Source organism: Lynx rufus, unplaced genomic scaffold (genome assembly GCF_022079265.1).
Source record: "Lynx rufus isolate CCGP_SWC_20201006 ecotype Redwood Valley unplaced genomic scaffold, mLynRuf1.p SCAF_9, whole genome shotgun sequence".
NCBI classification, from domain to species: domain Eukaryota; kingdom Metazoa; phylum Chordata; class Mammalia; order Carnivora; family Felidae; genus Lynx; species Lynx rufus.
Window position 1 is genome coordinate 60,106,908 of NW_025814897.1, and position 12,120 is coordinate 60,119,027.

Genomic DNA, 12,120 nt, shown 5'->3' on the forward strand with positions numbered 1-12,120 from the left:
GTCAGTTAAGTGTCCGACTTTCAATTTCGGCTCAGGTCATGATCTCACAGTCCTGAGATCAAGACCCGTGTCGGGCTCCACACTGAATCTGAAGCCTGCCTGGGATTCTCTCCCTCTCCCTCTGCCCCTCCCCTGCTCATGTGAGTGCACTTTCTCTTTCAAAATAAATAAACATTAAAAAAAAGAAAAAAATCAACCAAAGAGTATGTGAAAAGGGTTTAAAATGTTAACTTCTAGAAAATGCAATAAAAACATTAAAAAGTTCAGATACCTGACTTCCACTAAGTTGAAAATCTGTGACAAGTAAGAGGTCTTAAATGACTAGTAAAAGATTACTCATGTACCAATCTAAATCTGACCTGCTGGATGCATATGGTAAGCATTATTTTCTATTTCTTCTCTGTCATCCTGCAGTGACTCCTCATGAAAAGAGGTCTCTTCACTGCTTCCTTCCAGCCCATTTCGCAAGGCAGCACGCATGTTTAGTGCAACAATGGTATCATCCACACTGCTACTGCTGTTGTGTTTATTTCCAGCACTCTCTGGGGTTTGAGGAATGGGTTTGGCAATAGGGTTAGTATAAAAACGTGACACAAGAGAATCATCATCTCCATCCTGCTGATGGTTCTCATCAACAGGTTTGCTCAGGAAACTGAACCTGAAAAGGTAGAAAACAAATAATATCTTAGCTCTTTGTAACAATGGTAATAGCCAACCTTCACTGAGCTTTTACTAATAAGTGCCCGGGACTATTCTAGGTAATTCCATATATTAAAATTTTATTTAATACTTGTGGTAACCCTCTGTAATAGGTTCCTATCATTCTCTTTTACAGGAAAGAAAACTGACAGAGAATAAGAAAGTAACTTGCCCAAATTAAAAAAGTTCTAAGTGCTAGAGCTGGGATTTTAACCCAGGAAAACTGGCTGTAGATTCCATGCCTTTAACTCCTATATTTTCATGAATGAGTGATCTGAGCATCCCAATTTTCCCAATTTTTAGTTAAAAAAAAAAAAAAAAAAGGCACTCTACTATGTAAGGTCAAATAAGAGTGGTGAATTTCAAACTAAAAAAATTGAAAAATTTTAGGTTTTCAATATTATTATCAGCAAGGTATTAGAAAATGCTTCGTTCATGAAAAATCAAACTAGAATTTTATCCCGAGAGACAAAAACAAAAAACAAAAACAGGAGTGCAAAGATGTAAATAGAATTTTTCACTGAGGCATTACTCTGAATATAGGAATATCAAAATAATCTAAATGTCTTCAAATGGGGAACTAATTATCATATATTCACAATAATGGCTACCAAGTAATTAAAAAAGAGGCATATATATATTCATATTGACATAGAAAGGTATTTATAATAAAATAAATAAAAATAAGCAAGCTATAAAACATTGCATCATTCATGCCTATCTCTACAATATCTATATAAACAAATTTCAAAATTTTAAGAAAAGACATCAAACTATTAAGGGTTATAAGAGTGACTATTTCCACTTCCTCCTTTATACACTTGTATACTTATTACTTATTTTTTTAGTTTGGTTACAGTGACCATGTATCACTTTGATAATGATCACAAACAAGATATCGCTCATTTTAAAGGTGGTGAAGGGTGTCAAATGTGTGAGAACCCTGGTTCAAAATGACATGCACGGATACCAAAATAGTTATGCAAAACTGAATCAGAAGAACTCCAATAATTTTAAGGTCTAAAGTACTCAAAAAACAAGAACAGGACTTAATTTCTAGATGCTCATATGCTGTAATACTATGCAACATTCACCAAACTTCATACATTTTCATAGAATGAGTAAATTCCAAGCTTAGAATCTCTTCAGAATGAGAACAGGACTCTCTTCCAGGAACAGCCCAAAACAAAATCTGGCTTACCTCTCCCCATTTTCTGGATAATCAGATGGTGAAGCGAGATCTTCGGAGTCACGATTAACAGGAGAAAAGAGATTGCTGTTGTTAAGGTTTTTCAAAACCAACTTCTTAATGCTCTTCCTATAAACAGAGACCAAAAAAAAAAAAAAAGAACTCAGGTGCACATAATCACATCACTGGCATTACCTTAAAAACCAGAGTCAAAAAGAGCACCCTTGTTCAGCTCTTACATAAATAACAATGGCCCAAGAGGTTCAATTCACAGTCTTTAATATATAACCAGGACTTAAGGTCTCAAATATATTATACTCTGCTGTTTAGAAGAATATGCTAAGCACATTCAAAACAAAGTGGGGAATCCCCTTTGAAAACAGTCATCCTTGGGGCGCCTGGGTGGCGCAGTCGGTTAAGCGTCCGACTTCAGCCAGGTCACGATCTCTCAGTCCGTGAGTTCGAGCCCCGCGTCGGGCTCTGGGCTGATGGCTCAGAGCCTGGAGCCTGTTTCCGATTCTGTGTCTCCCTCTCTCTCTGCCCCTCCCCCGTTCATGCTCTGTCTCTCTCTGTCCCAAAAATAAATAAACGTTGAAAAAAAAAAATTAAAAAAAAAAAAAAAAGAAAACAGTCATCCTTCACTGAATCCTGAACACTTTATCCAGACACTTAGATAACCCATCATAGTATGTCTCATGTTTTGAGTAATTCTCTACATGTCTTCTCTCTTTAAACATTTTCTTCCTTTTTTGACAGTCAGGATTTATGACTGTCTCTTCATAGAACTCGGCATGCTGTCTTGAAGAAATAGAAAGGAGGTATTTGCTGACTAAATAAGATTTCTTTTAAAGATGACAAGAAAGAAATAGGAGTAAAAACCCCTGATATTCAAATAATCACAAAATTTCAAATTTGCGTACAGAAGGTTTACTTAAGGCAAGAACGTCTGTGGTATATAAGCTTCAAACAAAGAACCATATGAAGAGATATTAATCAATCTTCACTTAAAAACTCACTGGATTAACTAATATGCTACACTCCCTCTTAAAAATAACAAACTGCAGGGGCGCCTGGTGGTTCAGTTGGTTAAGCTCTAGACTCTTGATTTCAGCTCAGGTCATGATCTCACAGTTCATGAGTTCCAGCCCCATGTCAGGCTCTGCGCTGACAGCGTGGAGCCTTCTTGGGACTCACTCTCTCCTTCTCTCTCTGGCCCTCTTCCACACTCTCTCTCAAATAAATAAACTGAAAAAAATAAAAATAAAAATACAAGTTGCAAGGGGCGCCTGGGTGGCGCAGTCGGTTAAGCGTCCGACTTCAGCCAGGTCACGATCTCGCGGTCCGTGAGTTCGAGCCCCGCGTCGGGCTCTGGGCTGATGGCTCAGAGCCTGGAGCCTGTTTCCGATTCTGTGTCTCCCTCTCTCTCTGCCCCTCCCCCGTTCATGCTCTGTCTCTCTCTGTCCCAAAAATAAATAAACGTTGAAAAAAAAAAATTAAAAAAAAAAAAATACAAGTTGCAAGCAGTATATAAATAACACTCATCTATTTATTTCTAATCTCAACAACTGAGTTATATGGGAACAATTGTCAGCAGCATTTGTTCTAAATGTGTGTATGCTATAGTCCTTATTATAATGGTGTCATTAAATATGTATTAAATAAGCCAATCAAATAGGCACTTGACAATAAAGAATTGTTATTTCCATGAAAATTAAAACTTGCCTTCCTATTAATGGGTAACACAAACCAATCCTCCTAGAGAGACCATCAGAAAAGCTAGAGCTCTTTACAGGCATGGAAAGCTAACAAGATAGTAAAAAAGGACTGAACCAGCACCTGGAGGGACTGGCACAGAGAGGTGTTATTATAACGGTGTCTGTTATTTACGATTGCTTTTCTCCTGGAGACTTTTCTTCTCTAAAAATTTTGTTTTTTGGGGGCACCTGGGTGGCGCAGTCGGTTAAGCGTCCGACTTCAGCCAGGTCACGATCTCGCGGTCCGTGAGTTCGAGCCCCGCGTCGGGCTCTGGGCTGATGGCTCAGAGCCTGGAGCCTGTTTCCGATTCTGTGTCTCCCTCTCTCTCTGCCCCTCCCCCGTTCATGCTCTGTCTCTCTCTGTCCCAAAAATAAATAAACGCTGAAAAAAAAAAAAAAATTTTTAAAATTTTGTTTTTTGATTTTAAGCGATTTCTACACCCCACGTGGGGCTCAAACTCACAACCCTGAGATTAAGAGTTATATGCTCTTCCAACTGAGCCAGCCAGGAGCCCCTCCTTGGGACTTCTCTGATTCCAAGGGGAAGGTTAAGAGGTTGATGGTGTGCCTGACAGTCTTGAGGGACTAGAGAGATAGAGACTGGAGTCTGGAGCCACCAGGAGGTTAGGGGCACTAGTGAATGCCACTTATTCTGTGTTGGGACCTGGAAAGTCTTTACCTCTGGAGTTAAGAGAGAACTAAAAGTAAAAAGTATAAATCACAAGTTCAGTTCTGACTAATCTCAATAAGCACTTGTCATAAAAAAGCAAAAATTCTCTGTAAGTCAGTATCATTATCTTTTAACTCTAATTATTGCCTTAAGCAGTTGTGAAAATGACAGACATAAAATAATTTTTAAAAAAGACACAAAAGGAGACAAGATATTTCTTCAAAGAAGATGAATGGCCAATAAGCAAGTAAGATGTTCAACATTACTAGTTATAAAGGAAATGCAAATTATAAGCACAAAATACCACTTCACACCCAGTAGAATGGCTATTATACACACACAAACAGAAAATACTAAGTGCTGACAAGCAAACGGAGAACATGAAAACATGCATTGCTGCTGAGAATGTAAAATGGTGTAGGTGCTGTAGAAAACAGTTTGACAGTTCCTCAAAAGGTTAAATACAGAATGACCAAACAATTCCAATCCTAGATATACACCCCAAATAACTGAAAACATATACTTGTACACCAATGTTCATAACAGCACTATTCACATAGCTAAAGTGTGGAATAACCCAAACATCGAACAACAGATGAATGGATAAACAAAATGTGGCATATCCATACAACAGAATATTCAGCCTTAAAGCTTCAATGAAGCTTTGATACATGCTACAATATTATGAATATTAAAAACATTAAGCCAAGTAAAATAATCCAGACACGAAAAAGAATACTGTAGGAATCCCCTTATATAAGTATCTAAAATAGGCTAATTCATACAGACAGAAAGTAATACAGAGGTTAAAAGGGACTGAAAGGAGGAGGAAATACAGAATTATTGCATAACAGGTGCATTTTTCCTGTTTGGGATGATGAAAAAGTTCTAGAAATGGCTGTGATGGTTACACAATACTGTGAATGTACTTAATGCCACTGAATTGTACACTTAACATAAAATTTATCATTTCAACCATTTTTATTTATACTTTACAACAAGAATTATTAAGTAAAAAAAATACTTAAGTAAAACACAAGTGATTCAGACGTACATTTGTAAACCCTGTTAAGTATTAAAATGGATAAATTTAGGGAACTGTAGATGTGTTCATTTTTTGTGATATTGGAAGTTAAGGAAATAAAGTAACCAAACTAAAAAAAAAAAGGAAAAAAGGAAAAATCAGTGTGAATATTGAAGACCCAAATGATTAGCAAGCCTAGCCTAATTTAAGACCATACCCCAACAAATATCTTTTCTTTTTTTTTTTAAGTTTATTTATTTATTTTGAGAGAGATTGTGTGTGTGTGGGAGGGGCAGAGAGAGAGAGACAGAGAGAGAAAATCCCAAGTAGACCCCATACTGTCAGCACAAAGCCCGATGCAAGGCTCAAACCCATGAACCATGAGACAATGACCCGAGGTGAAATCAAGAATCAGACGCTTAACCAACTGAACCACCCAGATGCTCCTATAGTTTTATCAAATACACATGGAATATTAAAAAAACTAGCCATATGTTGGGATCATAAAAGCAAGCCACAAATTTCAGAGAATCAAAATCACCTGGAGTACCTTTTTTGAACATAAACTAGAAATCACTAACAAAACAATCGCTTAAAAGTCTCCATGTTAAGAATTCATACTCATATAATCCAAGGCTCAAAATACCTCCCCCATGAAAATTAGAAGCATTTGATTCATATGTAATTATTACCTGGATGATAAAGAGTACTCCATATCAAAACTTAGAGAACACAAATATAGCTGAACTAAAAGGAAATTTATATCTTTAAATACATGTATTTGGAAAGAAAAGCTGAAAATCAAAAAACTAAGTCTATTTGTAAAAAGGACAGGAAATTAAATACCAAAAAAAAGGGGGGGAGGAAGAAAGGAAGGAACTGAAGACAAAATGAAAATAAACATTAGTGAAAATATAAATAAAAGTTTATAAAATAGAAAACAATCACAGAATCGGGAGCATCAATAAAAGTCAGAAGTTAGTTCTTTGAAATCAGTAAAACTGGTAGATCCATGACCAGACTGAGAACACACACACACACACACACACACACACACACACACACATCTTTGTCAGAAATGAAAATGGGGATATCCCCATAGATTCTACTGAAATGAAGAAGATAGTAAGGATACTTTTTAACAACTTTATGCCAATGAATTTGACATTTTAGTTGAAATGAACAAACGTTATAAAAACATAACTTGCCAAAGGTGACTCAAAAAATAAAAAAGCTCAATACCCTATTAACTTTTATGTAAGTTAATAATTAAGAAAAAAACCAAAACCAAGCCTTACTACAAAAAAAACTTCAGGCCCATATACCTTCACTAGTACTCTATATTTAATATAAACAAAACCCAAAAAGGTCTATCTTACATAAACTTGTCCAGACAATAGAAGGAGGAAATACTCCCCAATTCGTTTAAAAGGTCAGCAAAAACTTTATACTAAAATTAGGTAAGAGGGGCACCCGGGTGGCTCAGTCAGTTAAGCGTCTGACTTTGGCTCAGGTCATGATCTCCTGGTTCACGTTAGGCTCTGTGCTGAGAGGCTGGAGCCTGCTTCGGATTCTGTTTCTCCCTCTCTCTCTGCCCCTCCCCTACTTGTTCTCTCTCTCTCTCTCTCTCTCTCTCTCTCTCTCTCTCTCAGAAATAAATAAAAACATTTGAAAAAAAAAAACATGTAGGAAAGGAAAATTCAAGCCAATCTAAGTCATTAACACAGATGGCAAGAAATCCTGGATAAAATTTTACACAGTGAATCCTAATAAGCAAAGAAATTATCAAACACTATCAGAGCCTATGTGCAAAGAACTTCTCCTGAACACCCCACTTTTGCCAGCCAAGATGGGACAACTTGACAATCATAAAAAAACACCAGCTACAACAGACTGAAACACAGCAACCAGGGTGGGGAGACTGATTAAATATTTCACATGAAGAACATACTTTCAACTAGAAGATAAGGAACCAAACATAAAACATAAAAACAGTGCCAGGCAAAAGTGAAGAGGACTGAGACCAGAAATATGAAGTTAGGTACAAGGAACAGAGTGTAGCAAAACTAATTTGGGAAAGCAAAACTATGTGACTTCAAAGACTAAGTTTATTTCAACAATGAAATACTTCATAAGTAAAAACAAATGACAGATTCATGTATATTCTGCCATAGTTAAGTCACTGCTCTCAACTGGCTTATAGGAATATAGCTAGAAAGGTATGTAGTAATAAAATTGATTTTTTTAAAGGTTTATGTTTTTAATTAAAAAAATTTTTTTTAACATTTATTCATTTTTGAGAGAGAGAGAGAGAGAGAGAGAGAGAGAGAGGCACAAATGGGGCATGGGCAGAGACAGATGGAGACACAGAATCAGAAGCAGGTTCCAGGCTCTGAGCTGTCAGCACAGAGCCCAATGCAGGGGCTTGAACCCATGAACCTTGAGTTCACAAGCTGAGCTGAAATTAGACGCTCAACCAACGGAGCCACCCAAGCATTCCTTTCTTTTTTTTTCTTTTTTTTTTTTGAGAGAGAGTGCACACATGCACAAGCTGGCGAGGGGCACAGAGAAGAGGACAGAGGGTCTGAACCGGGCTCCATGCTGGCAGAAGAGAGCCATATGTGGAGCTCAAACTCACTAACGGTGAGATCATGACTTGAGCCAAAGTCAGCTGCTTAACTGACTGAGCCACCCAGGCACCCCAAAATTGACTTTCATACATTGAACTTGTATCCCACAAACCTTGCTACATTTATTAGTTCATAGCTAACGTACAGTAAACTCCACATACTAAATTGTACAATTTGATAAGTTTTGACATCTGTGTACACCAGTGAAACCATTATCATAATCCAGGAAAACACAGTCATCATACCCAAAAGTTTCCTTGTACTCCTTGTAATCTCTCCTTCCTACCATCGCCATAACGACGACTCGCATCTTCTAGTATTTTATGTAAATGGAGGAGGGAGAAAAACCCTGACTTGGCAAATACAGGATAGAATACCATGAATTCAAGTAAGTTATGTTTAAAACAAATATTCAAAATAATACTGGAAAATAAAACTCTTAACTAGGGGTGCCTGGGTGTCTCAATCGGTTAAGCGTCCAACTTCGGTTCAGGTCATGATCTCACAGTTAGTGGGTTCAAGTCCCACGCTGGGCTCTGTACTGACAGCTTGGAGCCTGGAGCCTGCTTCAGATTCTGTGTCTCCCTCTCTCTTTGCCCATCCCCCACTTGTGCTCTCTTTCTCTCTCAAAATAATAAATAAACATTAAAAAAAATTAAGCAAACCTGTTACTTGAAAAAAAAACATAGGCATATTTAAACCAGAAACACAGCAAAATATTCCCTCTGACAGTCCTCCCTAACCCTCTTCAGTTTATTTATTTTTAACGTAATCTCTATGCCCAACATGGGGCTCGAACTCACAACCTGGAGATCAAAAGTACTATGCTCCACCAAGTCAGCCAGGTGCCCCTCCATCCTCAATTTAAATAACACATTTTCAGAGCAGCTTTCTTTCATCATGCTATTAGTCTCTCTTACAGTGGCAATCTCTGCTTCTTTCTGTCATTTGTCTCACTTGTGATTACTGTCAACATCTCTCTCCCCTCACAGATTATGAATTGGGTGACAGAGGAATGAATTTTGTTCTTAGTTGCATTCCCAGTGCCCATCACACTTGGCATTTAGTAGTTACTTGATATATGTTTGCTGAATGAAGGAACATACACATGAATTAAAGAATATTTTCAGGGTGCCTGGGTGGCTCAGTCAGTTAAGTGTCTGACTTCGTCTCAGGTCATGATCTCGCGGTTCATGGGTTTGAGCCCTGCATCAGACTCTGTGCTGACAGCTCAGAGCCTGGAGCCTGCTTTGGATTCTGTGTCTCCCTCTCTCTCTGCCCCTCCCCAGCTCGCGCGCGTGTGCGCTCTCTCTCTCTGAAAAATAAACATTAAAAAAAAAATTTTTTTTTAAAGAGTATTTTCAAATTTTTGTCACTCAGAATAAAAAAAAATTTTTTTTAAAGAGTATTTTCAAATTTTTGTCACTCAGAATAAATATAATTACTGGCTTGCTCTATAGAAATTCCTCTGACTAGAATGAAAAGGCAAAAGGAAAAAGATGTGGCACTGAAAAGGTTCTCACACCGTTAATCTATCAAATTCATCTTTCAGAGCAGAGTGCTGTTCTAGTGGCGGCCATACTTATAAAGTCCTTCATTAATCTTTTACCATCTGTGGTATTATATGGCAACTGTTTAGAGTTATAAAGTGGTAGCCCAAGGTTTGGTTTAGGAAGTGAACAGTAGTATCTGCCATTTCCTTTAGATAGTTAAATACAGTTAACACTACATTCTAGATTCTAACAACTCAATCATGGAAAGCTGACAGCATAAACTAGAAAGACCTTTATGATCTCCATCCCCTTATTCCTTGGCTTAGAGTATTTCCACCTCTAAGACCCTTCCCCATAACTGGCATAAGAGTGAAGTTGTGGGATTCTATGCTATTATTTAGCTCCCTTTATGCCTAAGATGCATTCAGATGTTCAACATTCATTGATTACTTACTAAGTAACAAGAACTATTTCAGGCACTTTAAATGACAGAACAAAACAAGGGTACCTACCTATATAGAACTCATGTTCTAGAGCGAGAGAACAGAAAGAAAACTAAAAATAAATTACATATTAGAAGGTACGAGAAAGAAAGAAAAAGAAGGATGAGAAGAATGTGGGGGGAATGCTGACAAGAGAAAAGATGAGTGCGATTTTCAATAGACTGGTCCAAGTAATCTTCATTGAGGGGACATGTGACTAAACACTGAGGGTTAACTATAAGGATTTATCAGAAGAAGTGTTTCAGTGCAAAAAGAACAAGCAGGGCAAAGATTGAAAGGCAACACATGGCTTTTCTGTCCTAACAGTGGCAAGGAGGCAGTAAAATTAGAGTGGAGTAGACAATGGAGAGGAGTAGTAGTCACATTCATACAGGTAATGGAAGGTCAGATCTTACAGTACCTTACACACCATTGCACAGAATTTGGCTTTTACTCTGAGTAAAAAATCAATCACCACACAGTTTTGAAGAGAAGAGTGACATGATATGACTTAACACTTCAAATACATCTCTAGCTACATTCAGAATAGAATGCAGAAGGGTAAGGGTAAAAGCTGAAAGATCAGGAGAATATTGTAATAATTCAGTGAAGAGATGATGATGGCTTGGATCAGGGTAGTAGAGTGGTAGTGGAGTGGTTAATAATTGGTCAGATGCTGGGTAATCTTTGTAGGTACAACAAAGAAGATTTGCTGATGGTTTAGATGTGGGACATATGAAAGAAGTAAAGGATTCCAAAGTTTCTGGCCTGAGCAGCTAGAATGACAGAAATGCAATTATCTGATAGAAGTTTGGATGTAACAGGTTTGAGGTGGAAGATGAGGAGTTCAGTGTTGTAAATGTTAATTTTGAAATAAATATCTTTTAGACATCCAAGTGGAGATGTTGAGTAGGGCTGGATATAAAAATCCGGAGTTTGGGAGAGAGGTCGGGAGTGGAGATAGAAGTTTGGGAATCATCAGACTACAGATGACATACAATGCTATGAAACTAAATTAAATCACTCTGAGACATTAAAGAAAATGGGATCAAGAACTAAGCTCAGGGGCATTCCAATTTTAAGAGGTTGAGTAGAGGAGGAACCAGCCAAGGAGACAGAGGGCAACCAGTATAGTAGGAAGAAAACTAGGCAAGTGTGGGGTTCCTGGAAGTCAATTAAAGAATCAAGGAAGGAGGGTCCCTGGGTGGCTCAGTCAGTTAGGCACCTGACTTCAGCTCAGGTCATGATCTCATGGTTTGTGAGCACCAGCCCCACATGGGGGGAGCACCAGCCTCGCCTCTCTCTCTGTCTCTCTCTGCCCCTCACTCACTTGCGCCCTCTCTCTCTCTCAAAAAAAAAAAAAAAAAAAAAAAAAAGGAAGGAGAGATGAATCGTGTAAAATATTTCTAATACATTAAGACAGTTGAGAGCAGTAACACAGAAGTGGAAGCCAAGAAGGGGATATGGGTGGTATTACCAGCAAAATGTGTACCTTCCCACCCTAATCTTTTCTGTGCCAAACAAATTGCTAAATGCTAACACATAAACATGAATCATACACAGTCCCTGCCTTCAAAATAATCCAATGATATGCTAAGAACTGTATGAAAATGGACTTTCCATCTTTTCTGAAGCAGTAGCCCACCATATTTTTAAGGAAAGAGTAATTTTTTTTAACTTAGTAACATTCATAAATAAAGAGCTGCACGTGATGAATTTCCACTTTTTCTCCACAGCTTAAAAAAAAAAAAAAAAAGAAAAAAAAAAAAAGGCCAAAACCACACTCTTCTGATTAAAGTACTTGCTGTTAAAAAAGCATCTGTAGGGGCACCTGGGTGGCTCAGCCAGTTAAACAGCTGACTTGAGATCTTGCAGTTCATGGGATCAAGCCCTATGTGGGGCTCTGCACTGGCAGCGTAGAGCCTGCTTGGGATTCTCTCTCTCTGCCCCTCCTCTGTCTCTCTCTAAATAAATAAACTTAAAAAGCAAAAACAAAAAACAAAACAAAACCTGTGTAGAAGCACCTGGCTGGCTCTGTCAGAGAAACATGCGACTCTTGAACTCGGGGTCATGAGTTAAGTCCCACGTGGGGTGTAGATATTAATAAAAAAAAAAAAAAAAAAAAAAGCCAGAGTATGCATCTGTTTGTCCAACTATGTATCTAGAAAAATAACGCAGA

At 37.9% G+C, this 12,120-nt stretch overlaps 1 protein-coding gene across 8 annotated transcripts in view; it reads right to left on the minus strand.

Moving 5' to 3' along the window:
- NUP98 (nucleoporin 98 and 96 precursor) overlaps window positions 1–12,120 on the minus strand; it is a 118,993-nt gene that overhangs the window by 53,198 nt on the left and 53,675 nt on the right. For all 8 annotated transcript variants that reach the window (XM_047071140.1, XM_047071139.1, XM_047071142.1 and 5 more), the window contains 2 exons: window positions 1,901–2,017; window positions 360–658 (listed from right to left, as the gene is read on the minus strand). In XM_047071140.1, the coding sequence (XP_046927096.1) occupies window positions 360–658; window positions 1,901–2,017 (416 nt within the window). The remainder of the gene's footprint in view (window positions 1–359; window positions 659–1,900; window positions 2,018–12,120) is intronic.